Source organism: Lathamus discolor, chromosome 7 (genome assembly GCF_037157495.1).
Source record: "Lathamus discolor isolate bLatDis1 chromosome 7, bLatDis1.hap1, whole genome shotgun sequence".
Taxonomy (NCBI): domain Eukaryota; kingdom Metazoa; phylum Chordata; class Aves; order Psittaciformes; family Psittacidae; genus Lathamus; species Lathamus discolor.
Window position 1 is genome coordinate 3,537,869 of NC_088890.1, and position 27,746 is coordinate 3,565,614.

General features: G+C 46.2%; 1 protein-coding gene and 1 long non-coding RNA gene across 7 annotated transcripts in view; one reads left to right on the plus strand and one right to left on the minus strand.

Annotated features, from left to right (window-relative positions):
- The window catches only part of SHISA5 (shisa family member 5), a 39,061-nt gene continuing 11,315 nt past the window's right edge, over positions 1 to 27,746 (plus strand). For 3 of the 6 annotated variants that reach the window (XR_010614243.1, XM_065687076.1, XM_065687075.1), the window contains exons 1-4: positions 1 to 326; positions 435 to 567; positions 25,754 to 25,869; positions 26,626 to 26,844. Coding sequence is in view for 5 of the 6 variants with exons in the window: in XM_065687076.1 (XP_065543148.1) it covers positions 116 to 326; positions 435 to 567; positions 25,754 to 25,869; positions 26,626 to 26,844 (679 nt within the window). In the remaining variant the exon portion in view is untranslated. Of the gene's footprint in view, positions 327 to 434; positions 568 to 9,174; positions 9,209 to 10,068; positions 10,238 to 10,905; positions 10,967 to 19,522; positions 19,544 to 25,753; positions 25,870 to 26,625; positions 26,845 to 27,746 lie in introns of those variants that run through there. The other 3 variants (XM_065687077.1, XM_065687078.1, XM_065687079.1) reach the window with 3 other exon arrangements.
- LOC136018359 (uncharacterized) lies at positions 4,993 to 5,661 on the minus strand. Its single transcript, XR_010614372.1, has 3 exons — positions 5,576 to 5,661; positions 5,385 to 5,486; positions 4,993 to 5,104 (listed from the first exon to the last, which is right to left on the minus strand). It is a non-coding gene; the product is annotated as an uncharacterized LOC136018359 (long non-coding RNA).

Consider the following 27,746-nt stretch of genomic DNA (forward strand, 5'->3'; position numbering starts at 1 on the left):
GGTCAGGCGTATGTTGATCATCATGGCAAGGCTCAACCTGCAAACTCCTGTCCTTATTTCTGCTGTGGAGACTGCATGCTGCAATACTGTTGCTCTAATGCACTCTTAAAGTTTGATGAACAACAACATGATATTTATTTGCAAGTTCTTCATTATGGTGTTGGTACCTCCTGACAGAAGGACTTGGTGGTGTGCTCTCGCTCTCTGCCAAAGCCTTAGCACACGTGGCCTGTGCTCTTGGGTACTGGCAGATCGAATCCATCATGGCTCGGTGATGGGCGGGTCTGCGGGCGCGGGACGAGGCGAGCGGCAGGGGCAAGCGTGGGGTAAGCGGTCCCGGCGCGGCGGTGACGGGCGGCGGGAGGAAGCATGGGCCTATTTTTCATGCCACTGAACTTGTTAAATTTGCTTCCATTTTTCTTTGCATTCAAAAGGTCCGTATGTAATTCCTCCGATTTCTGCTGCTAATGGATGCATTGTAGCAAGGATTTACCACGGGAAGGTGTTTCACTTTCTAATTGGATTACTGAAATTTCTCCTGCTTTGCTCTGGTTTCCAAGATGGACTGTGAGTAGTAAGGTTATTACAGTTGGTTTTCTCCTTCCATTCTGCAGTATGTGGTGTTACTGCTTTAAGAAACGAGGCAAAAAGCAGAGCACTGATTCACTGGAACAGCAGTTCTGTGGCAGTTTTCCTTGGTAACACGGTTGTTTAGCCTTGCCATGCCAAATTTCCAATAATGACCCTTAGTGGAAAAGGAAATTAGATGATGTATATCAAGTAATTAGCAATTCAGCTAATTGTGAATCGCTTAAGTGTTTCAGGAGGTGGAGCTATTGAAAGCATCTGTATCAAAGTTACAGAAGAAAGTTCTGTAGTTGGGGCAGCTGCTGTCAGTCCTAAATGGAAACAAAACTTCAAATGGACGTTGTACGCAGTTAATAGTACTCTGTTCCTGAATTAATTTCTGCCTTGAAGTTGAAGCGCATTGTGTACCCCGTTTTTCCTCCTCCCCACCACTGTCAGAGACTTCAGTTTACACTTTGCACTGTGTTTGGATGGTCCAGCATCTGTATAGGCTGCCAGTGGTAAGAAAATATATCACAACGTTTGTTCCTTGGAAAAGAACTTCCAAGGTAGCGGGCTCTATTTAACGAGCGGAGGGTTTCTTTCCTAGTGCTGGTCCTTAATATTTTCTGTAATAACTGAGTTAAAGTGCATAGAGAACGTGTTCTGTGAGGCTTGCATTCAGACACGGGCTAATCTCACCTTGCATCTCTAAGGAATGTAAACTTCCTGTCTAGAAGTAATTGAGATTCGGATTTGAAGTTACATAAAACAATTGTTCTGAGCTTTTTTTTCTAGTCTGAGAAGTAGATACAAGCTTGCACAATTTGTAACTTGCGTTTGGTTTTATCTGCAGTGTATTCTCAGTGTAGAAGCTATTTAAAGCTGACGAACAGCTGTGAGTTGCCATCAGTGATTATTAATTTCTCAGCTGCCTGCTTCAGGAAGTGGGCTTAATGCAGGTTCATTGAAACCAAGGTGGAAGGAGAGGCTGAAAAATGCTGTCCTGGCTCAAGAGGCGGGTGTGTACGGTTGGGTTAGCGTGCTCTTCTAACTACAGAAGGCTGTTCCACCGCAAAACCCAAGACAGTCTGGCCAAACCGTGCAAAGACACAGTGAGGTGAATCATTAGATTATGCTCAGGAGTTTTTTTTCTGTGGGTGTGTACTTCATTGACTGTATGTACTGAGCTAGGGTAGAGTACTCCCTTTCTAACTCTGTGGGCTTTGCTGTGCCTCCGCAGAGTGTAACTCTGAAACCAGTCATTTTTAACATACGGATTGACTCTGGAGAGGAGTTGTCAAAGCAGCTGCAGGTAGGGAAACCCTCAGAGCAGGCTCCTGTAGCCCAAGAAACTGAGAATCCTTCTTTGAGAATACAGATAAAAGACCATGGTTGTTATTTAATAAAATCTATGAAAGTTTGAGCATATGGGTTCCTGGAGCCTAAGACTTTCTGTATGACACCACAACAGCAGTCACTCTGCCTGGGCTGCAAAAGCACATCAGTGCTGTCACCTTCCTCCAGAGTACATAAGCAGGATCTGTTCATGTAAAGCAGGACTTTCAGCACCTTCAGAAAGGGGGTTTTGTTTTCTTTTCAAATAAATGGAAGTGCTGACAAAGTTCAAGAAATTCAGAAGAATTGGGGAACATACTGTGCTATATTTATTACTGTTCCTCAGCCACGCGTCTCAGCAGCCTGTTTGGAAAGTCTAGCCAGAGCTGTATGGTTAGGCTTGTCTACAAACAAGGATTCATAGCAAAGCATTTTGTGGGGGCATGGGAGAGAGAGGGATGGCAGGAGGCAGGGAGGGAGAGAGGCAAAGCCCCATTCTCATCTAGCTGAAAGCTGGACATAACAGCAGGGAGAGTTCTTTGGGATTAGGAAACTCCACAGACCTCTTTAGTGAAGAAATTTGGTGTTGTGATAGTTACGGAAGAAGAACAGCAGCTTTTACTCTACTTAGTACTTTGCACAGACGTGACATTGAACTCTTGAAAGAGCACCAGCTTTGCCCTCTGCCACCATGCTCACTAACCTAGGCGATGAGGCTAGGATACTGCTTATAGCCTTATCCAGAGGGAAACAGAGCTGAAGCGTGTCAGAAGTCACTGGCACGGGGGTGCATGATTTTGGGGGTTGAGCTGTGAGGGCCAGGCCGGCTGGGTGGGTGGGTGCAGGAGGTCAGTCTGCAGGAGGTGCTGCTGACCTCTAGGGAAAGGACAGTGCTCTGGACCCAGTCCCTCATGCTGCCCGTTGAGAAAGGCAGAGGACGAGGAAGCCAAACAAGAAGCCTGCAATCTGCCAGCCCAGAGCTGAAGGGCCACCTTTATTGCGCCGTAGAGGGGGATCACAGCGGCTGCTCAGAGGTGAAACATGGTTGGTCCCACTGAGGTATCCGGGCCGTGCGTTGGGAGTTTGGGCCCGGTGTTGCAAGCGGGAGCGGTCTCGGAGCCGCACGGGCCCGGTGGATCTTGAGGCGCTGCCGCGTTGTTCTGCTCTGGAGACACGCAATGACTCTGATGGCCGCTGTCTTGTGGTGCTGCAGCTGTGGCTTGCACGTGATGGTGAGCGGTGGGACAGCTTGGGTGCAGCCTGCCTGCGGGGGCTCTTCCAGCTCGAGCTGCTGGTGTGCGTCTGCCCTGGGAATGTCTTCTGGGCTGTGCGTAGGGAGCTTGGGCCCGACGCTGCAAGCAGGAGCGGTCTCGCACCCGCATGGGCCCACCGAGTCTGTTGCCGCTGCTTCTTTGCAGTGGTGCCCAGCCACGGGATGCCGCCGATGGCTGGTGCCTGGTGGTGCTGCGGCTGCCGGTCTCACGTGATGGGGAGCATTGGGACAGCCTTGGCACCGCCTGGCTGCGGGTACCACTCTTAGTGTGTGTTGCTGGTGGCTGGCTTCTCTCCTGCAGTCTTCTGGGCCACGTGTAGGGTGTCTGGGTCTGACGGGTGCACCGGGTTTGGTGTCGCCGTCGGTCAGGCCCAGGGTTGCTGGAGTGGCTGCTGCCATCACACAGCGGGCAACTGTGGCATGGTGCTGATGGCATCTGTCTGCTGCTGTTGGGGCTGCTGGTCTCCTGTGCCTTGGGTTCCAGATTCTGCCCTGATGCTGTCTGGCTGCTGGTGCTGGGGCTGCTGCACTCCGGTTCCAGAGATCCAGGAGACTGCCCCGATGCTGCTGGGCCGGCAGTGCTGGGAGCAGCAAGCTCTGAGCTAGCATTGTGGGCTACAAGGGAAAGCAGGAACAGGAAGGGCTTGGCTCCCAGGCCCCAGGCAGGGTAGGCCAGAGCAGTGCCCCAGCCCTCCTGGAGCAGACAGGCTCTGCCAAGCCCACACCAGGTACCCCCTGCCAGGCCTTGCCTGGCCCCGGCCTAGGAGCACACAGGGGCTTTGACACTTACAGGTGCCCAGGCCAGCACAGCTGTCACACTCCCATCTGGTCTCATGGCTCTTCCCCAGGTTGGAGCAGCATCTGTGAGTGCCCACAGCAGCGCAGGAGCGGCACAGGAACAGCTGCCAGGGCCTGGGGAAAGAAATGGGTTCATGTCTCTAAGGATAAAGTGCCCACAGCACGGGATTGTCCAGCAAAGCTCTTGTTTTCAGCCCTTCTGCTTCGAGCCCTTGCTGAGACAGAGATCCCGTGCTGAGCCGCGGGGTGCAGCTTTGGCAACTTACCCGTCTGGCTCTGCCACCCCTCTGCCTCCCGGACAAAGGCACTCCCTGGCATCGCAGCTCCTGTGCCTCTGGTACAGTTCTGCGTATGCATTGTTATCTTCCCATGACGCTTGTCTGATGGAGAAAGGAAAATTGATGAGCGCCTGCTGCCCCAGCATAAGGCATATGCAGGGCCTCCCTGCTCTTTCCCCCGTACCGTTTCCAACTCCTGCATGGAGCTAAAGCCTACACTGGGGGGTCAGCAGAGGGCCACAACTGCGGGGGCAGGTCTAGGCGTGGCACAGTGCTGACCAGGAGGACACCAACCTTACGGGGATTCGGATCCCCATGAAGAGCATTTCTGTTAGAAACAGTTTTGTATTTTGACACAGCGGGCACTGTAGGCAAAAAGCGCCAGCATGCATAGCCTGTCCCTGCAGGAGAAATAGAAAGTGTGTGAATGAGGCTCTGGTGCTGCTGAGAGCCTTCCATGCCCGAGCAAGGGAACGGCTCTTACCTGCATGCAGGCCCTGTGGAACCAGGCATGTTTGCATGCTGGGCACACCATGGTCCCATAGGTCGTTCTGCCTTCAACAGGGTCCATGCAGATGAGGCACTTGGTGTCCTCTGGAGCCACCAGCTCTTGCTGCTGTGGGCGGTGCTCCCAGCAGAAGGAACTAGGGGAAGAGGGAAGGGATGGGTGAGATGAGAAGTGCTGGGTCCTTCCCTGCTGATGGGGAGAAGGGTAGAGGAGGTACCTGAACGGCAGGAGGTAACGGGTGACGCATCCACCCTCCACGGCACAGGGGAGATGGAACCTGCGGTTGCAGCCCATCTCCTGGCAGGTGATGGTGGCCCCCCTCTTGCCACACACAAAGCAGACCTGGAAAGAGCAGAGCAGCCCCCATCAGCGGCAGCCTCAGGGTCTCCACAGCCAGACCCACACCTCGGGGCAGGGCGCAGGATGTGGCCCCAGCTGGATCACAGGCCACAGATCCACGTGGCAGAGCAGGCTCCTATGCTGGAGCCTCTGTGGAGCTGCTGGGAGCAAGACTTTAGTCCCAGAGCTGGGTGGAAAGGCTGGGATTCTGTTCTTGGCATCTGCGCTGAGCTCCCGCAAACCTCTCTTGGCACGAATCACCCTGATCATCTCAGGTCCTCACCATCGGGGCTGCCAGCTGGGCTGTACGTTGAATCTCCATAGGAAGAAATTCCATGTCTTTTTCCTGTTTGGTCCCTCGTGGACAAAGGTCACTGGCAAAAAGCTGCAGAAGAGCAGAAACAAGGAGCAGATGAGGGGTATGTGGCAGGGCAGGTGCGTTGCAAAGATGAAACCAGCTCCAGAGGAACTCACCAGGCAAAAGAGATGGGCACAGATCCACTCATAAATCATTTCTGGCCCGCAGATGTCCGGGTCTGCCTCTGCACGGCGACACAGCATGCATGCTGGAGGGGAGAGAGCAAATGGCACCGGGAATGAGCACCTCTGTGGGGCCAGGGATGCGTCCCTGAGGGATTGCCAGCAGGGGCTGCTCTGTCCCTGCCTAGCTGGCTGCTGGGCAGGGCTGGAAGCCTTGGAGAGGAAAGGGCACTGCAGGCATGGGTGTCCTGGGGGGTTCGCACTGCCCAGCCCTGCTCCCGCTTGCCGAGGAGAGGAGGGGCCATCCCCCGGGGTGGCTTTGGAGCTCCTGCCTCCCCCTGCCAACGCTCCCGGTCCCACGCCGACAGCCTCGGGAGTCCCTCTGCCAGGCTGTAGGAGGAGGATTTTGCTCTCACCTGGCTCCATCGAGTCGGGTGTCCTACACCTCCTTGTGGAGGTGTCAGACATCTAAGGTGGGTGTTTGGAGAGTCCCTGTCCCAGCAGCGCTGGGGCTTCTTCTCCAAATGCTCCTCTGCTACCTCTGAGGGAGAAGAGAGATGCGGGTGAGCTTGCACCACAGGCCCAGAGCCCTGCGGTGTGGAGCCCCCTCCTCCCTCGGCAGCCCCCCTGAGAGCCCTGTCCCTGCCCTCTACTCCCCGCACCTCAGCAGGTCGCAGCGATGCACTGTGCCCAGCGCTCCCTTTTTTATAGGCCTGCCCCCGCCACCGGTCACAGTGGCCTCTGTGACATCAGCACCGCTGGCCCGCGTGCGCCCCGGATACGGGCAGGGGCACCCTCGGCCACACAGCACCCACTGTGACACAGACACTGCATCACAGGGCTGGCTGTGAAGCGCACACGCAGGGACCCGAGCCCTTGGCACCCAGGTCACCGGGGCGGCTGCTCCACTTGCATGTGCAGAGTCAAGGGCCAGCTTAGGGACATGGTTTCCTGGTGAACTTGGCAGTGTTGGGTAAACGGTTGGACTCCATGGCCTTTACGGCCTCCTCCAACCTAAATGATTCCTGTGACTCTCATTACCATTCCACTATTACTTTGTCACCATTTGCTTACGCTATGATTTTCCTTCAGTCGTCGATTCCTTACCATTTGATCATCGCTTCATCGTGAAGAAAGCCCTTCTAATTAACCCACCAAGGATGACTTCCCTGAATAATTCACCTGTGACACCAGGACAAGCACCAGACCGTGTCTGGAGCATAACCAGAGTAGAAGAAAAGGAATGATGGAATAGTTTGGGTTGGATGGACCTTCAAAGGTCATTTAGTCCAACCCCCCTGCAATGAGCAGGGACATCTTCAACGAGATCAGGTTGCCTAGAACCACATCCAGCTTGGCCTTGAATGTCTCTAGGGACGGGGCATCTACCATCTCTCTGGGCAGCCTGTGCCAGGATTTTATCATCCTCATTGTATAGAATTTCTTCCTCATATCCAGCCTCAATCTTGCCTCTTTTAGCTTAAAAGCATTACCCCTCATGCTATTGCAGCAGGCAGCGCTAAAAGAGTCTCTCGCCATCTTTCTTACGGGCGCTTCTAAAAACGGAAAGGCTGCAGTAAGGGCTCCCCGGAGTCTTGTCTTCTCCAGGCTCAAGAACCCCAACCCTCTCAGCCTTTCCTCAGAGAAGAGGTGTTCCATGCCTCTGATGGTTTCTGTGGCCCTCCTCTGGACTCTCTCCAACAGGTCCATGTCTTTCCCGTACAGGGGGCTCCAGAGCTGGACGCAGGACTGCAGGGTGGGGTTTGTAGGAGCGGAGTAGAGGGGAAGAATCCCCTCCCTCCACCCGCTGGCCACTCTCCTTTGGATGCGGCCCAGGACACGGCTGGTTTCTGGGCTGCAAGCGCACACTGCTGGGTCATGTTGAGTTTTTAGCCAGCACCCCAAGTCCTTCTCCTCAGGGCTGCAGCTACCGAGTAACAGATGCTAAAACACTCACCTCAAGCAATGATCTACATGTGCCTGCCCAGCCATCTCTTTCTTCACTGAGGTCATATTCCCCTCTCGCCCCCAGCAGCACAGGGGCCTCCAACAGAAATGTTGCGTTACAGCCTTGCATCCTAAGAAAAACAAAGGGCGGCAGCAGCTTTCCGTAAGATGCTGAAAGATAAACTGCAGTGAACAGGACCCAGGAAGTGGGGAACCAGCAAGGCCTTTTGCCTAGTGTGTGAGCAGTCTGCAGGGCTTTCGGGAGCAGAGCTGCCATGGCCGTGGAGAAGCGGGCGAGGGCGTGGGAGACGTCAAGTGCAGGCCAGGGTAGCATCAGCCTCAGCCCAGCCTCATGCCGGGGCTCAGCACAGCGCCGCGTCGTGGAGCCGGTGCCGGTCCCGCCCCGCCCCGTCTACCTCAGCGCTTTCCCGCTCTCCGCGTGCTCATCGCGCCGCCCCTTGCTCTGGCCGCGACTCCTCCCGGTCCCTCGCGGCGGCGCCTGGGGATTCCGGAGCCCCGGCGGCTCGCCCATCGCGGCCGAGGAGAAGCGGCAGCGGCCATGGCGACGTGGCGGGTTGCCTTGGGGTTCGGCCCCGGCCTCTTGTAGCTGCCGCTGGCGGTCGGTGAGCGCGGGGTGGTGACTGAGAGGAGGGAGGCCCGGGGGGGTTGGCCCGCAAGGGGGGTTGGTGGGCTTCGGCGTCTCTTTTTGAGGCGGTTTTGGGGGTTCCCGCTGGCTTTCTCGTGAGGGAGTTCCCGGCTTGGAGGAGCCCCTGCTCTGGAGCAGACTCCTCAGCTCAGCCGCCCAAGCAGTGCGGGACGTGTTCTGTGGTCTTGGGTTGCCACGTGGCGCCAGCGTCTGCGGGAGAGCCGCACCTTAACAGCGGTTTTGGTGGGAGTTGGGTCTGCTGAGGGAAAGGTTACGCCGAAAGCGGTTTGTGTTCCACAGCGGCAGTTAGTGTCCCAGCAGTGACTGTGTGCATCCACCTGATGAGTGCTGTTCCCTGGTGAGCCGAGGGTAAGGCTACTGGGAGAGAAATAATGTACCACAAAGTGGCTGCCAGTTAGTGTTGATGCATCCCCTTAAAAGCCTTCACCTTACCCCCGCTGCCACAATGCATTTTAACCGTTCAGAGCAAGGTTCAAATAAAGACTTGGTGTGAAGTGGTGGTATTGCATCGACAGCGCTGCTTATACAAACGCCTCTGATAGCTATGCATGAACTCAGCTCTCCGATGCTACCATTGGTAATTGTTTTGGGGTTTGGGGGGTTTTGGTTATTTGCTTTTTTGTTTGTGTTGGGTTCTTTGTGTTTTGTTGTGTGCGGTTTTTTTATTATTATTTCAGCATCTGTAATTTTCTTGTTATTGTGCTTAAAGGATGGAGCTTGTGGTCTTCCACAACTATTGTCATGTAGGAGAAAAAGCAGATGTGATCATAGGACTAACCAGGTGAAATCCCAGAAAAGGAGAAGTGCTCTTGATATTGTGTGCACCTGGCCTTTAATAAACGGGGTGGGAAGTGAGAAGTTTTCTTATCGCAATGGTTAGGGACTGTCAGTAGGAGTAGTTGAGCAGCTCTGTTCTTGAGGTGGGACTCGATGAGGTTGCTAAAGCGGTTCACTGATTTTGTGAAGTCATCAGGCTGCTGTTTTGCAGGGTCGGATGAACCCCTCAGTAGCAGGTATGCCAAAACAGGTGGTCATTTCTGCCTTCCTCAGCCTTAGTCCTTGCACCGTGGTGGGTTGGGTGTGCACTGGTGGCCCTCTGCTGAGGTGACTCAGATCGTTAAGCCAGCAGAAATGCAGGTGGGGTGTCCTGGTTTCAGCTGCTGTGGTTGTCAATCTAGTAGCTGTGCTCTGGTTTGGCTTTAGTCTGAGAATGATGTTGATAACACACCAAAGATTAATTGCTGCTAAGTAGTGCCTGCCCTGGTCAAGGACTTTTCAGTCTCTCATGCTCTGCCAGTGAGGAGGGGCACAGGAAGCACAGGCAGGAGAGATGACTCGAACTAGCCAAAGGGGTATTCCGTACCACAGAATGTCAGGCTCAATATGGATACTGGGTGGGGGGGTGTTGGCCTAAGAATATTTACCATTTTCTTCTAACTGGTCTTAAGGCTTTTGTGTGGTTTGGGTTGGGGTTTTTTGTTTTGTTTTGTTTGTTTTTTGGTTTGGTTTGTGTTTTTTACATTTTTAGCTAGTCATGTTGCTCTCTGAATCTTTACAATAATTTGGTAGCTACTAGTGGATGTAGGAGGAGGGTAACAGCAGACAAAGCATCTTGTAAGTATATTTGCATGCAGTTTATTCTTTTAAGTATGTGTGAACAGTTGGGAAGAGCTGCTTGACAAAGAGAAGATACTTTGTGGGCAAGAAGTAATTGCTCTTGCTTTGCTTTAAAGGAAATAGTTTGTTCCTAAGGGCTAACTAAACTACTTGAAACCTATTTAAACGTTAACCCAGGTGTGGTGGTCAGTATGAGAGAGACAGTTTACATGAGTATTTCTTCAGTTGCTAACTCTTGAATTGTATTTTTTTTCAGTTTTGGGTGAGGATTGTCAGGCGTATGTTGATCATCATGGCAAGGCTCAACCTGCAAACTCCTGTCCTTATTTCTGCTGTGGAGACTGCATGCTGCAATACTGTTGCTCTAATGCACTCTTAAAATTTGATGAGCAACAACAGCTTCAGTGTAATCTGCTTGATGGAAGGTACGAGGCAAACTCAGTGTATGCAGCAGGTTATAATTCTAGTGTCAAACGATGAAAATACAGATTTTTATATTTAAAAGCTTATCAAGGGGCGTTTCAGCTCTGTATTTGGCTCTGCTGGGGTCTGCGTCAGTGCATGTAAGTTACCTGTAAAACGGGAGCAGTGAGGTGGTCAGATTAATGCCTGAATGGGTGTGTGTTTTCTTGAGCATTTACAAATGCTTTTTACCCATTTTTTTTCCTTTTTAATGACAGAGTCTTTTTTGAGTGTAGGTTGCCTTTCATGGGGATTTGTAACTTAGCCAGGTACTTAGGAACTTTGGAATTTAGCCAGTTGCAAATTCCGTTGTTGAGATGGGTTCTCTTACTACAGGACGTCTGACTCAAGTAATGTGAATTTCATGCATTTTTTTTTTTTTTCGGACTCTGGTGATGACATTTATTCTGGCCCCAGGTAAGCCGCTTTTAACATGGTATTTATTCTTAAGTTCTTCATTGTGGTGTTGGTACATGCTGACAGAAGGACTTAGTGGTGCGCTCTCGCTCTCTGCCAAAGCCTTAGTACCCGTGTCTGTGCTCTTAGATACCGGCGGATCGAATCCGTCGTGGCTCGGCGAAAGAAGCTGCTTTTGTCTGAAGTGTCTCGGCCCCTTTAAGGGGCGTGGTCAGCTTGTGGGCCGGGCGGGTCTGCGGGCGCGGGACGAGGCGAGCGGCAGGGGCAAGCATGGGGTAAGCGGTCCCGGCGCGGCGGTAATGGGCTGCGGGAGCAAGTTTGGGGTAAGCGGTCCTTTTCGCTTGCGATCGCCGGCGGGGTCTTGCTATGCCGCGGCGGCCAGCCCGGTTAGCTAGGGCAGAAGCTCGGCCTTCATCGGCGTGGCCCGTGTGCGCGCGCTTGGGATCCTTCAGGGTGCTCCCGGGTACGGCGTAGTGCGTTGTATAGGCGGGGCCGTGCGCCTCCTCTCATAGAGTTGTGTGGAACCCGCGTCGCTGTATAAGCTATGGATACATCTTTGTATTTTACGCACGGCAGGAAGGAAGCCTCGCTAGAGGCAGCTCATGGTAGGTACCCAGGTAGACGCCGAGGCATCGATGGGAAGAGGGGAAGCGAAGTCTGGGATCCTTGGTCTCCTTTGACCCAATACCCTTCCACAAAGAAAAGGGTTGATGTGACTAACAGTTTTGATGAGGGGGGATGCTCTTTCTCTGCTGGTCTGATGTGACTGCCTTGGCGTCTTCAAATGCACGGTTTAAGTGCAGCAGGGGTGAGCCTCATCTTGCAACCAGCGTTCACTCTTGATGCATTTTTCTTAGAAAGATATGCCAAAAAACCCTTCCATTTCCTGTCATGGGGGCTGCAGAGATGTTGAATCTGATGGAGTAATAAAGGTTTAATGTAAAGAATGTAATTTCTTTTTTTGTGCTAATAAGCATAGTTATTAAAAAGCACAGAAAATGAAAGAATATAAATAGTCTTTTAAATAACAAGCCGACCCTGAAAAACCTGAGAAATTGCTAACGTAACCAAGGCCCACAGTCTTTGCACAAATGCAGAGGTGCTTTTGTAAATGAGAGAAAACATTTAGGAAGTAGCAGCGAAGTTGCTTTAATTATCTTTGCTTTCAGCTGTGGAGTGTCTAAAAAGACAATCATGGCTGTCTTACTTTGAGAAAACATGTGACTTTTTTTCCTTTCAGTTCATGACAGCTTTGAAAACTTAGTGCTGTGCAAAAGCCTAGACTTCACATCAAACTTAGTTTTTGGTTAGGCAGTGTTCATAGAAAGATGGTAAATATTGACAGAAATGTCATCGTTGAAAAGCCTCCCAGATGTGACTTCAGAGGAAACCCACATCCTAGAACTGCCCAAAGTGACTAATGACTGTAGACTTCAGGTTTGAGTGTTTCAACATTGAATTGAAATGAGTAGGACTTCATGTGACTGCAGTCAGTGGGAATATTGCTGTTCCATTACAGACTTTGCCCAGGCTTTTGTATTGTGTGTTGGGGTTTTTGGTTTTGATTGTTGTTGGGGTATTTGTGTTGTCTTTTTTTTTTTTTTTTTTTTTTAAACAGTGAGCTGTATTCTGTCTGGAAGAGTTGTCCCTAGTTTCTGTCTGCAAGGCATGCTCCATCCTCTCATTCTGTGCTAATTTTATTTTAAAAGACAAGTTTTACCTTGCATGTTGATGCCTGTGTTTCTTGACTGTGTGGAGAGGAAGGCTGATGTCAGTTGAGGTGTTTCTTGCTGTCTGTCTTCAGCAAGATGGCCATAGTTTTGAAACAGCTAACAACAGGAGGAGAGGCAATGAAGGGCAACTGTTTTGTGCCTTGTTATTTCTCGTGAGTTGCAAATACTACCTTTGACACTGTATTTTAGAAGAAGGTGGTGGTTTCTGGATTCAGAGAGCATTTATTTCCTCATTCTTGCATCAGGCTGATGCCAAGATCAAATTATCACTCTGGCACATTTCTCAGAAATCATGGCATTTTAAGAGAATTTCACCTCTCTGAGGGCTTGTCACAAACTCTGTATGGACTTGCCACGGGGCTGAGTGAGCTGGGATCTTCTCTGCTTGGAAAACCTGGCACAATTAAGCTCTAAGTTGATAGACAGTGTTAGGGAAGGGGTAGTGGTGGTATGTGTGTTCTTCCTTGTCTAGCTGAGGAGTTTTTAGTTTGCCTGTGCTTTGGCTTTTTTTGCTGTGTTTATTCTGAGATTTTCTGCAGAAGTGCAAGCAAAGCACCAGCTTTTAATAAGTTTCTTGTTATTACTATTCTTGAATGTTAATCATAGAATCATAGAATCATAGAATAGTTAGGGTTGGAAAGGACCTCAAGATCATCTAGTTCCAACCCCCCTGCCATGGACAGGGACACCTCACACTAAACCATCCCACACAAGGCTTCATCCAACCTGGCCTTGAACACTGCCAGGGATGGAGCACTCACAACCTCCCTGGGCAACCCATTCCAGTGCCTCACCACCCTAACAGGAAAGAATTTCCTCCTTATATCCAATCTAAACTTCCCCTGTTAAAGTTTGAACCTGTTACCCCTTGTCCTGTCACTACAGTCCCTGACAAAGAGTCCCTCCCCAGCATCCCTATAGGCCCCCTTCAGGTACTGGAAGGCTGCTATGAGGTCTCCACGCAGCCTTCTCTTCTCCAGCCTGAAAAGCCCCAACTTCCTCAGCCTGTCTTCATACGGGAGGTGCTCCAGTCCCCTGATCATCCTCGTGGCCCTCCTCTGGACTTGTTCCAGCAGTTCCATGTCCTTTTTGTGTTGAGGACACCAGAACTGCACACAATACTCCAGGTGAGGTCTCACAAGAGCAGAGTACAGGGGCAGGATCACCTCCTTCGACCTGTTGGTCACGCTCCTTTTGATGCAGCCCAGGATACGGTTGGCTTTCTGGGCTGCGAGCGCACACTGAAGCCGGCTCATGTTCATTTTCTCATCAACCAGCACCCCCAAGTCCTTTTCTGCAGGGCTGCTCTGAATCTCTTCTTTGCCCAGTCTGTAGCTGTGCCTGGGATTGCTCCGACCCAGGTGTAGGACCTTGCACTTGTCGTGGTTGAACTTCATAAGGTTGGCATCAGCCCACCTCACAAGCGTGTCAGGGTCCCTCTGGATGGCATCCCTTCCCTCCAGCATATCAACCGGACCACACAGCTTGGTGTCATCGGCAGACTTGCTGAGGGCGCACTCAATCCCACTGTCCATGTCAGCGACGAAGATGTGAAACAAGACCAGTCCCAACACCGATCCCTGAGGGACACCACTCGTTACCGGTCTCCAGCCGGACTTTGAGCCATTGACCACAACTCTTTGTGTGCGGCCGTCCAGCCAGTTCTTTATCCACCGAGTGGTCCATCCATCAAATTGATATCTCTCCAATTTAGAGAGAAGGATGTCATGTGGGACAGTGTCAAACGCTTTGCACAAGTCCAGGTAGATGACGTCAACTGCCTTACCCTTGTCCATCAGTTCTGTAGCCCCATCATAGAAGGCCACCAAATTGGTCAGGCAGGATTTCCCCTTAGTGAAGCCATGCTGGCTGTCACCAAGCACCTTGTTGTTTTTCATGTGCCTTCAAGTACTTCAATGTATATCATGAAGACATTCCACAGGACTGGAATTTATTATCTTTAACATGTCCAAGAGATTATAAGCTATAAACTGCTTGCACTGTGAACACCACTTAATCTACCTGGACTTGTGCAAAGCGTTTGACACTGTCCCACACAACATCCTTCTTTCTAAATTGGAGAGATATCAATTTGATGGATGGACCACTCGGTGGATAAAGAACTGGCTAGATGGCCGCACACAAAGTTGTGGTCAATGGCTCGATGTCCGGCTGGAGACCAGTAACGAGTGGTGTCCCTCAGGGATCGGTGTTGGGACTGGTCTTGTTTCACATCTTCGTCGCTGACATGGACAGTGGGATTGAGTGTGCCCTCAGCAAGTTTGCCGATGACACCAAGCTGTGTGGTCCGGCTGATACGCTGGAGGGAAGGGATGCCATCCAGAGGGACCTTGACACGCTTGTGAGGTGGGCTGATGCCAACCTTATGAAGTTCAACCATGCCAAGTGCAAGGTCCTACACCTGGGTCGGAGCAATCCCAGGCACAGCTACATATTGGGCAAAGAAGAGATTCAGAGCAGCCCTGCAGAAAAGGACTTGGGGGTGCTGGTTGATGAGAAAATGAACATGAGCCGGCTTCAGTGTGCGCTCGCAGCCCAGAAAGCCAACCGTATCCTGGGCTGCATCAAAAGGAGCGTGACCAGCAGGTCGAAAGAGGTGATCCTGCCCCTCTACTCTGCTCTTGTGAGACCTCACCTGGAGTATTGTGTGCAGTTCTGGTGTCCTCAACACAAAAAGGACATGGAACTGCTGGAACAAGTCCAGAGGAGGGCCACGAGGATGATCAGGGGACTGGAGCACCTCCCGTATGAAGACAGGCTGAGGAAGTTGGGGCTGTTCGGCCTGGAGAAGAGAAGGCTGCATGGAGACCTCATAGCAGCCTTCCAGTACCTGAAGGGGGCCTATGGGGATGCTGGGGAGGGACTCTTTGTCAGGGACTGTAGTGACAGGACAAGGGGTAACAGGTTCAAACTTTAACAGGGGAAGTTTAGATTGGATATAAGGAGGAAATTCTTTCCTGTTAGGGTGGTGAGGCACTGGAATGGGTTGCCCAGGGAGGTTGTGAGTGCTCCATCCCTGGCAGTGTTCAAGGCCAGGTTGGATGAAGCCTTGTGTGGGATGGTTTAGTGTGAGGTGTTCTTGCCTATGGCAAGGGGCTTGGAACTAGATGATCTTGAGGTCCTTTCCAACCCTAACTATTCTATGATTCTATGATTTAGCTTCCCAGAGCACTGCATTTGGAAGCAAATGTGAGCATTTTAGGAAAAGTATAAAAGTCAATGTAAACTCAGATTCACATATTTCTCATTGTTGATCAATTCTTCAAGATCATTTGGAGCTTTTAGGTCAGAGCATAGGCATATTTTTCATACCACTAAACTTCTTAAATTTGCTTCCATTTTTCTTTGCATTCAGAATGACCGTATGTAATTTCCACGATTTCTGCTGCTAATGGATGCATTTTAGCAAGGATTTACCACGGGAAGGTGTTTCACTTTCTAATTGGATTACTGAAATTTCTCCTGCTTTGCTCTGGTTTCAAAGATGGACTGTGAGTAGTAAGGTTATTACAGTTGGTTTCCCCCTTCCATTCTGCAGTATGTGGTGTTACTGTTTTAAGAAACGATGCAAAAAGCAGAGCACTGATTCACTGGAATAGCAGTTCTGTGGCAGTTTTCCTTGGTAACACGGTTATTTAGCTTTGCCATGCCAAATTTTCAATAATGACCCTTAGTGGAAAAGGAAATTAGATGACTCATATCAAGTAATTCACAATTCAGCTAATTGTGAATCACTTGAGTGTTTCAGGAGGTGGAGTGATTGAAAGCATCTGTGTCTAAGTTACAGAAGAAAGTTCTGTAGTTGGGGCAGCTGCTGTCAGTCCTAAATGGAAACAAAACTTCAAATGGACGTTGTACGCAGTTAATAGTACTCTGTTCCTGAATTAATTTCTGCCTTGAAGTTGAAGCGCATTGTGTACCCCATTTTTCCTTACCCCATTTTTCCAGGGACTTCAGTTTACACTTTGCAGTGTATTTGGATGGTCCAGCATCTGTAATAGGCTGCCAGTGGTAAGAAAATAAATCACAACGTTTGTTCCTTGGAAAAGAACTTCCAAGGTAGCGGGCTCTATTTAACGAGCGGAGGGTTTCTTTCCTAGTGCTGGTCCTTAATATTTTCTGTAATAACTGAGTTAAAGTGCATAGAGAACGTGTTCTGTGAGGCTTGCATTCAGACACGGGCTAATCTCACCTTGCATCTCTAAGGAATGTAAACTTCCTGTCTAGAAGTAATTGAGATTCGGATTTGAAGTTACATAAAACAATTGTTCTGAGCTTTTTTTTTCTAGTCTGAGAAGTAGATACAAGCTTGCACAATTTGTAACTTGCGTTTGGTTTTATCTGCAGTGTATTCTCAGTGAAGAAGCTACTTAAAGCGGACGAACAGCTGTGAGTTGCCATCAGTGATTATTAATTTCTCAGCTGCCTGCTTCAGGAAGTGGGCTTAATGCAGGTTCATTGAAACCAAGGTGGAAGGAGAGGCTGAAAAATGCTGTCCTGGCTCAAGAGGCGGGTGTGTACGGTTGGGTTAGCGTGCTCTTCTAACTACAGAAGGCTGTTCCACTGCAGAACCGAAGACAGTCTGGCCTAACCATGCAAAGACACAGTGAGGTGAATCATTAGATTATGCTCAGGAGTTTTTTTCTGTGGGTGTGTACTTCATTGCCTGTATGTACTGAGCTAGGGTAGAGTATTCCCTTTCTAACTCTGTGGGCTTTGCTGTGCCTCCGCAGAGTGTAACTCTGAAACCAGTCATTTTTAACATACGGACTGACTCTGGAGAGAAGTTGTCAAAGCAGCTGCAGGTAGGGAAACCCTCAGAGCAGGCTCCTGTAGCCCAAGAAACTGAGAATCCTTCTTTGAGAATGTGGTTAAAAGACCATGGTTGTTATTTTATAGAATCTACAAAAGTTTGAGCATGTGGGTTCCAAAGCTAACTCCAACTCTGCCTTTTTGTATGCTTCCATAAAATAGCCGCGGCCTGAGGTGTACTAGCCAGAGGTATTTGTGATGGATTGTCTTGTGGATGTGTTATGAGAAGAGAATGTCCTTAAATTGCCTACCCTTTTAAAACTGCAGTTACAGGGTCTTCTGTGAAATGAACAAATGAGTTTTATGTCAGGACATTAGCAGTTCTGCAAAGGTTGGTGTTTTGACAAGCCTGTTTTTACTAAAAACATTTTATGCTGTTCATTTTTAATGTGATGCTCCTCTGTTTCTAGATGGTCTCTGGCTCTCAAATCCACTAGGAGGGAAACTCTAAAAACTTTTTTAAGTTGTGGAAGGAACCAGTCATCAAAGCCACTTTGTGCACTTTTTTTCCTTTTTCCCCTTTTTTAAAGTGAATTTCTTATTCCTGTTTAAAAGGAAAAGTAGTGGTCAGCCAGGTATGACCTCTACTGTGGAAGTGTGTTCTTATTTGTGTAGTGTTAAATTTTCCTTGATGATCTTCATTGTGTTGGATGAGTAGTACCTCTCCCAAAGAGAGAATGAGCTTGTCAGTTCATAGTTGTATAGAAGAATTAATTTATCTAATTTAACCTTTCCTCCTGCCTGAATAGTGTTTCTAACTTTTATGTATGTTATGACATATAAGTAATTTGAGTAAAGAAAAAGGTGTGTTTCCTATAACAGCTGGGTTATATGGCAGGCAATGCTGGCGGGTGTAACCTTGTCTAAACTTCCTGTGATTGCAGTTTCAGTGTTTGACATGTCATATGTTGGGTTGGAATTTGCCGGGCAAAAATCCTGTTTTTAAAAATTTAGCTTAACAAGTTAAAAGCTTTAAGTTAGTTTCTAATTAGTTGCTTAACTCTCCTTCCTGAGATTAGTATGGCATTGGCGATAGCAAATTCTTAGTATCACATTTGCTGTTCTTGTGGGGAGGCTTTCTGGAGTACTTTTCTTTTGTTTCCAGTTAAACTTGTTCTATTAATTCAGTTAAGCTTTTCAGAAAAAAAAAAAAAAATCCCTCCCACTAGCTTTACGTTAGTTCTGAATTTTAGTTAGGGTGGAGGGCAACATCCTGTATCATTGAACTGGGGTCCTGATGATAGGAGGGGAGCTGACTTACTTTGCCTCAAATATGTGCTTGTAATAGCCTACATTTTTTTTCTTCCACTAATGAGCATTTTTTATATATTGTCTGTAGAAGCTAAATGCCTTATAGTGTGTAAGGACAGTTCTTAGATTCAGGGTCCAATTGGACTTGTCTGGAATTGTCTTCTGACCTGCATGAAGCTGTAGTGTTAGCTCTTGCGGTGTTGACAAAATACTTCAGTTGCTCTGAGTGCAGCTCTGACTTCTCCCCTTGTTACATGCACATTTTTAATGTGCCAGTTACCTATAGCAGTTATTCTTGACTGTCTACAGAGTGTACAGTAGCAGATTTCCTGCAAAACTTCCCTGGAAAGTTATATTTTTAGTATGCATTACAAAGGGATTTATGTAAATGGACATAGTTAGGATGAGTAAACAGCTTATAGGCCAAGATGATGCTTGTATACATCCTCCATAATAACGTGTTGGATCTAGGTATCAGATGGCTGAGTAAAACCACAAAATCCAGGAAGTTCCCTCCCTGCCACTTATCTCATATAGACTGTTTAAGAACTTGTTGTGCTAAATCTGTTATTTGTTACTTTGAAAACTTCAGAAGTTACTGGCTTTAAAAAGTAGTAATTAGCTTTCTTCTAGTAGGTCTTTGTGTATGAAATTGAAGTGGATTATTTTTGGTTTAAAGCAACCCACATCAGCTTCTTATTTAACCAAACAAAAAGGACCCTTTCAGTGCATATTCAGCAAACTTTTTCTCATAAGAGTCTTGCATTCTCTTTTTCTATAACACTTCTGCAGTTGCAGGGCTTTTTGGCTTACCATGGCATTATTGTTGTCACTTCAGTATTGGTTCTCACGCCAGTGCTGGCTTGGCTGATTGCTAAAGGGTTGCTGGGCAGTGCTCAGCTGTGGACTTTGGAGGATGTAGCTCAGGGTTGTTTGGACTGCAGATAAGCAGAGTTGTCCCAGGAATTGAGCTGATGGGCTCCTGCTGCAAGCTTTCCTTGTTTTGGGAAGTATCCAGAAAAAGCTGGAAATGTGGTAAGCTTTAGTGGTTTTCAGTGGCAGTTAATCTGTGCCCATGCTAGAGCAGTTCAGCAGCTTACAGTTAGTGATGACTTGAGCTGGTACTGCACTGATGTGTTGGGAAACATGAGATAAAGCTATTTTTGTCACGTTAAGTAGCATATATGGGCAACACCCTAGGAGGGACACTCTCAAATGCTAACTTGAATTAACATTGGTCTGAAAGATGGGTATTACAGTTCCAGTTCATGCTTCACTGCATTGCATAGCTCATAAAATAACAGCAGTTACTCAAACCTGCCAGTCTGATGCAGCTTTCAAGATCTCATAGTTTTCATGTTTTTCAGTCTGATTCTTAAGCCTGTTGCCCACCACAAGAATCACTGGTCCCTTGTTTCTTACCCACTTCTGGATCATGTGGAGATCTCATTTGGGGAAGGTGGCCTCTAATTTACCTGGGGCTGGAATAGGTCATGGCAGATGCCATGCATGTGATTGCACCTGGCCTATGAGGATAACTATGGTTTTGGCTGTCCACATGTGCTGAAGCTTCTGTGGCCCAAAACCCAGCTGTGCTGAAGGAGGCTAATCAATCTTATCAAGTGTCAAAGTCATGGTGATTATTTCCTGTGAGTATGAACCTCACAGGAGTTTGCTTTCTGTATAATAGTAATTTATTTAATGTTTTTTTAATCTAGTGAAGTGGTTCTTGTGTTTTGACTCTCCATGCTAAAACTGTAAATCAAGGAAGTGTGTTTGTAAAGTTGTAAAAGTGAATTCCTGTGAAAGACTCTTGGAAGTCCCTTTGAGTTTTCTTAACAAAATAGCAAAAGTTTTTATAATTTCCTTTCCTGCTAAACTTTAGAGGCTGTATGTGGCATTGTAGGGCCGCAACTAAACTGCTGGATTTAGGAAAGCATCTCAGTCTGGGGACTTGTTTGGGCATGCCCTCCATCTGAGTCTGGGCAAGTCTGGGCATTTACCATCCTGTCACATTCCTGGGAACTGTCTCCTTTTCTGGAGCAGTAAAGAATGATACGTGATTACTCTTTTTTTTTTTTTTTTTACACTTTTAGGAATGGCCTAAATTGTCTTCTGAAGTCTTTCCAGACCACCCAGTATTACAGCCATAACTTGGTATTTGTAATGTTTGCTTTTAAAAGCAGCTGTGCTTTTGAAAAGGACCTTGCCAACCTTTTTCATGTAGAACAGAAGAAATCTTGGAATAGATTAAAACTTGTGAAATAGCTTCACAAGTTTCACTATAGTTTCACAAGTTTTCACAATAGTTTCTGCTTAAACTATTTTTTTCAGAACTAGGTGGTCTTATTGTTGTTTACTTGGATTTTTTTTTTTTTTTTAAGACAGAATTTACAGTGTCCACCATTGTCATGAATGCACGCAAAAGCTTTCTTTACAGTAGGGCTTACAGAATGTTGCCAGTTTAAGTGATTCAGACTGTTAAGGAGGTTTAATAATATGTTGCTGGAACTGAAACTTGGATATTTTAAAAGGCCTTGAATACACTCAAAACATTTTACTTCCCCCCGCCCCCACACTTTACAGTGTTTAAGATTGAGATCTCTGATCTGAACAACAGCCCTGAGAATTTACTTCTACAGATAGTACTATTTAGACCTTGTGTTTGATACTCACATTTTAATATGCCCATTGTATCTCATTTAGTACCAACAGGAGTAAAACAGGCAATGATCACATACCTGCCTTTACGAGAACGGATACATATTTTGAATAATTAGGCAACTTTAAAAGTGAGTCTTTGAGGTATGCTCCTTACACATACAATTTAGTGCTTTCCAAAGGTGAGAGAATAGGGGTAGAACAGAGCAAGGAAAGAGAGAGAGGGTGGTTGGAAAGGGCAGGGAGTCGTCTCTTCACATTTACTTTCCTGTAGATATTATGAGAAATTGAGGTTTATAATTGCTGCAGTAGAACTGCTATTAGGTTTGATTTTGTTTTCTTTTAAATTATTGGCGAAAGTTAGCTTTCATGTGAAGAAAGAAGCAGGAAATGGCAGTGAATAAACTCAAGCTGTTTATAATAGGGCGTGCTTTATTTAGAGACTTGGGTACATATGATGTGGGAGTCTGGAAGCCTGTGTTCAGACTGTGAAGCCAGCAGAGCATTATGATCTGGCGCCATGGCCTCTCTGATTTCTGCACCTTGATGTTTGTTTGCAGAATGCAGTGGGGAAGGTGTGTTTTTTGATTTGGGTTTTTGTTTGATTTCTCTTTCTTGGTTAACCATTTAGGGGAAGAATCTGTAAGCTACAATCCCTCATGTCTGTTCTTTTTCATTTATGTATAATGCTAACAAAAGTAATTAAATTATTTAATGTGAATATATTTTTTTTTTTTTCAAATACTTTCAAAGTCCTTTTAGACAGATTAATCAAGCGAAAGCAATTAATGAAGCAATGGTTTTGTTTAAGAAAGAAGTACAGGCTTTCTGGAGTTAACATGCTGCAAGAGAGTCTTTATGAAGTATCTGGAGTATCTTGTCTCCTGAAGCTTAGATGGTTTACTGAGTAAAGTATGCTGAACACCATTCTGGCCTCACTTGAGTAATCTACTTGTGGTTAGCTTCCTGCACTTTCGGGACTTCTGTTACTGAATGTTCAGGAAGAAGTGCTCAGGGCAGTACTGCTAGGGCAGTATAAGGTAGTGCCTGACCATTCAGATATTCCAAGAGTATTGCTAGTTTTGATCATCAGTAGGAATGGGTAAAAAACCCACGAACTTTTGAAGAGCTCTAATGTTGAAAGAAGGTGTTGATGCCATAAGTTGCAAGTTCATAACACTTACTGGTTTGTTGTCTGTAAAAGTCACACTATCTTCTGCTGCTTCAAGACGTCAGTCTGCATGAGTCCAAGCACTGGCAGGAAAACTATGCTTCTGCTGTAAAGTAGGTGATAAAAATGCCTACAGTTGTGTACAATTCTTAGAAAACTGGGAAGAACTAACTCTTGTCTGTTATTTTGCTCACTGAGCTGTTTCTGAAGGCTTATAATTTTTGCGTGTAGCAATCACACAGTATTTTCATGGGTAGAATGGAATCACAGTGTTGTTTACACACAGAACTGCACTGTAAAGTGTATACAGCTGACACACGTGTACTTTAAATATGTGTCTCTATTTAGCCCTTTAAAAGATGGATGCAAAATGTCATCATGCCATGGTTGTGTCATTTTAAGGAAAGATGAAGAAAAATTATGAAAATGCACAGGGTGTCTCATAACATGGTGAATATGAGGATATGGTAGTGGTTGGGTTTTTTTTGTTTCCTCTGAGCTTTGCTTTTGTCACTTTCCTTATTAGAGGTAGTAAATATGCAGTGAGATATATGCTTCAGTGGGCAATAAACTTTATTAAAAATAAGCTGTTGGAGCCCATGCTTCAAACTGACCAGTGTTTATCTGTTGGTGGCCAGCTTGGCTGCAGATATGCTTGTGCTGTTTTTTCTCTTGCATCAGAACCAAGTTTGGTTCTGAAAGATAAGGGTGCTCTGCCAGTTTCCTGCTGTGCTATGTTGTGATGTGTAGATGTTTCTCCACTTTGTCCATTTTCTCAAATTCTTAGGTTTCTTTGATTTTGCCCAGCTTTTGCTAAAGTTCAGAGGTTCATTGTAGAAGTGAAAAATTTTAGTTCTCTTTTTCAGGCCTAATCTCCTTCCTTGACACGTATCTAGTTCACTAGGAAAAAGGTTTGGTGGGTTTGTTGTGAGTTTGTTTTTACTTGCTTTACTGGGGAAAATGCCAGAGGAAGAACTTTGAAGACACTTTTCCTTTGTTTTTTCTGCTAATGTTGCTTGGTAATAATTGTGTGTAATGGAAACGTTAGCTTCCCTAGTGAGAGAGCTTTCTCAGGGTTGATAGGGAAGTGGGAACAAGAGCATGGAAAATGCTGTTGGCACTCCACAAGTAGCAGTAATTGTAGGTAACGTTTGTTGTCATGCATTTTCTAGAGGTATCTGTGGTTTGTCACAGACATTCATGCTGTTTGAACATTGCAGGCAAGTTAAGTCTACTGTGTGAATCATTATGCACACTTCTCTTTCTTCGTGTGTGTATATATATGAATTTATATAATGAATATCTAGTAAGGACCCTGTAGAATAAATCTAAATTCCACAAGTCACTCTTACATCTTATTCATTTCCAGACACAAATACTCAGCTTGTGTTTCCAGGCTATCTTGATGTGTGGTTGCTGTTGGCCTTGTGGACAGGAGGCAGCCTGTATTTCAGGATGTGGTATCATTGTGCATGTTTACACCACCAATTGCATTTCATATCTTCCTTTTTCTACCAGGCTTGGAGAAATGAGATTTTGGGGTGGAGATGAGCTGGCTGTGAACTTCCTGTGCTAAAGTGAAACTAATGCCTGTGAGGATGGGGGAGCATGTAAAGCATCCCAGGAATGCATTTGTGTGTGCAAGTCAGCATACAAAAAACATTCTGTAAAGGTGCAAATAAATGTGACAAAGCATGTGTGCGTCTTTACATCTGCAGCTGTGTTGCAATCGTCTTTGCTTTCCTGGCAGTGTTTCTTACGTGGCTTCTCTGACTTCAGGAGGCTGCAGCAGTTCCTGCTTCCTGTTTTACATGTAAATACTGAGATGCATTGACTGTAGGCAGCCCACAGTATTGGATTTAGTACTTGAGGAGTAGATCCATGGGATTATATTTAGTACTTAACAAAATCAGTGCACAAAATACAGTTACTGTTAGATAAAATTGTTGAACAGATTCTTAAAGCAGCTTTTTCTTCCAGCTGTTGCAGAAACAGAGTAAAATTGATGGAGCCTCTCTTGAAATGCATTTTTGTTTTTTCCTTTAAGAACCTGGTTTTTAGTGTCCATCTTACTGAGGGTTAAGTTGCTCTAGATTGATGAGGAGAGATTTTCCCAATTTGGGCTAGGGATAGAACGATTCTTTTTTATTTCTTGTCAGTGATTTACCTTTCCAGTGTCATTTATACTCAAAATCAGTTTTCACATTTGGTGGCTGGTTGGTAGCCAAGTAGAAATTGTTGGAGGTTCTGGAGATGTCGTTTTGTTCAGAGCTGCTAACAGGAAACTGAGCAGTAAAAAAACAGCAAAGCCTAGAGAGTTCTGTGGCCAAAATCTCTATGCAGAAGGAAAAACAGGATGGGTATAAAACCAGCTCTCTACTCATTTTAGAGCTGCTTGTTCATTAAAACTGACTTCTGCAATTGTTCCCAAAATTGATGTATGGTGCTTTTTATTTATTTATTTATTTATTTATTTTATTTATTTATTTATTTAAAATTAAGAAATTAAAATGCTGAAGACCTTGCCTGCTGTGGAAGAGCCTTATTGATTTTAGACAGTAGGAAACAGAGGATGTGAATTAACACTTGAAAGGGAGTTGTCACCAGGCATTTAATGATTTACAGTGATACTTTCTCTTACCTGTGTGGTAAACAAAACTTATGAACAGTCATCTCCATCATTTGACACTCATCGCAGTGGTTAAAGGTGGTGTAATCTTTGGCCTTCCATACTAGGTTTTGGTGGTTTAGGCAGTGTTTCTGTCTCCCAAATGCAGCATGGCATACTTGCTGTTGCAGTAAAGTTAGGAGAATTTCAGATCTTCCAAAGCACATGAAATGTGGCTTCTAAAGCAACTGTTTACAAATGCCAAGGAACCTGCCAAGAATCTGCAGCATGGAGAGGTCTGCTCAGTACCAAAATTGTCTCGAGGTTGGGCGTGGGAGGTCTTATCAATGGGTGAAGAGCTTGCTGTGACTCCAGAGTCTGGGGTGCTTCATCTCATTCATGCCTATCTGTGTGTTCAGAGCAGTCAAACAATGCTTGGAAAATGAAATCATCAAAGCAGTGATTTTGAAATTTATTGCTGTTACCTTTTGGTATACATAAAGGGACACAGAGTTGTACTAAAATACCAAGAATCACAGAGTCACTAAAATGAGAGGGACCAAAGACTCATGTTGGGCCCTTTTCATGCACAGGGGAGCATGCGCCTTGATAGGGGATGCTCTGCTTCCACTGGTTTAGCAGGCCTGACCTCATGTTATCACTGCATTTGACTGTTATTTCTTCAAATGTATGAAGTAGTAACAGATTGGAGGAGGAGTGATGTGTTTGCTACAGAAGGTCAGGATGAAGAGGGATGAATTTGTGTAGAAGAATCTTACTAATTCTGATGGTATCTTTTTTGCAGTTTTGGAACCCTTGCTGCGATTGTAGTTGCTGTTTGTGCAGTGATTATAATTACTATTATTCTGTGCCTCACCTGTTCATGTTGCTGTTTGTATAAAGCCTGTCGAAGACCAAGGCGTAAGTACTGGATATTTATTTTCTTTTTTACATCTTTGAACAAGCCTCCCCATCCCCCCATGGGTTCCTTTTAAGGTGAAAATAATTTTGCCTTACTTCTCTGCTGCAGGAGTTGCAATACCTAAACACAAAAAATAAGTATTTAAGGTGCTTCAGAATGAGAAGTTGCAGAGAGGTGTTTTGGAGTATTTTCTAAGCATTTAGAAGTTCTCTCTTCCCCATCCCCCAACATGGGGGTTTGGGTTTGGTTTTTTGTTGTTTGAGTAAGCAGGGGGTAGGAATTTGTTAGTGTATGGGCAACATGACAAGGAAACTCATTTGGGCAATCGTGGTAGGAAGCTCCTTACCTAATAAAGGAGAGATTTATCATCTTAACCCTTAAAAGCAGGTAACATTTAAAAATCAGTAGGCTTTCTAGTCTTATACCGAATGATAGATACCTTGGCTGCAGGTTTGGTTTCCTGGTTTTGAAGAGTCCTAGGCAAAAATTCTTTGCTTTTTGTGGCTAAGAAACGAGGAAGTAAGTTGGCTGCTCTCCCAGTACCTGAAGGCTCTCATTGCCACCAAGATCAATGGAAGCATTATTTAGAGGCATACATTTTTAAGTCTTTTGTGGAACTCAAAATAAAATTGCCCAGATTTTGAAATGAGAAATTGAGCTTGAGAGAGAATGTTTTTTACATTGCTGTTACTGCCTGTCCCAGATGATCTTCTAGAACCACTGACACTAACCATGTTCCTTTTGCTTGCTTGTAGCTGTTGTGACCACCACTACTTCCACTACAGTGGCTCATGCTCCCTATCCCCAACAACAGGGAGCATCACCCAACTACCAAGTAGCCCCCTATCAAGGATATCAGCCTGTGGCTATCCAGCCACAACCCGGAATGCCAGTAGCACCGTACCCTGCACAGTATCCTCCCCCTTACCCCATGCAGCCATCAGGACCCCCAGCTTATCATGAAACAGTGGCAGGTAAGACAATGCTGAGTGCTTCTTCATCTCTTAAATAGCTGAAGAGACAGCTGCTTTGGAGCAAATCTTGTATTATTTACATTTATTATTTTCTGTGACTATATGAATGTAAATGTAAACAAATTATGTAAAAATTAAGTTATGGTGGGTGCTGTAATTCACCCTTGCAATTTCCCCATCACTGTTTCTATATTAAGCATTGCAAGAAGAGATGTAGCTGGAGCTGCATTTACAAAGTTTGGTGCTATGTGGGACTGTTGGAGGATCCAGTACAATATTTAAATAATGTAATTTACTAATACTGTTAAAATTTCATATTAAAAGGCCAATTAACATATGTGTAGTAGTTGTGTCTTTCTACATAATGCTTTCTAATTAATATTTGCTAGCTGTTTCAGTCTCTACACAGATGGCATTTTCTAGTAGTTCATCACTATTTCCATAGAATACAGTCTCTGATCAGCTTCAGACAAGTTTGCGAATAACTAGAAATTAAATTATTGGGATCTTTTTGTTTTCTGCTTTCCCTCTTTGACAACTTCGTTTTCATGCAGCTTTATTGTTGCTATTACTAATTCCCACTTATGCTGGTAATACCTGTTCCTGAACAATTGGCTCCTGGCTCTTCAGAGTGGTCAAAACTAGACTGTTACCTCTCCTGGGATCGTTAAGCCCTCTTACAAACCATGCTGTTTGTCCTTTTATGTAACAAGCAAAGCATTGTCCTGAATTCCTGAAGGAATCCTAAGATAATGCTTAGAAAGTAACTCTTTTGTGACAGCTCAAATATAAAATGGCTGTTCATGGTCTTAAGCATTTGTATACCAATTAGAAATTGTACATTTACAGTGTTCAGGCCAGCTTCACATGTAAAAACACTGACTTGCAGGCCTGTTGACTTT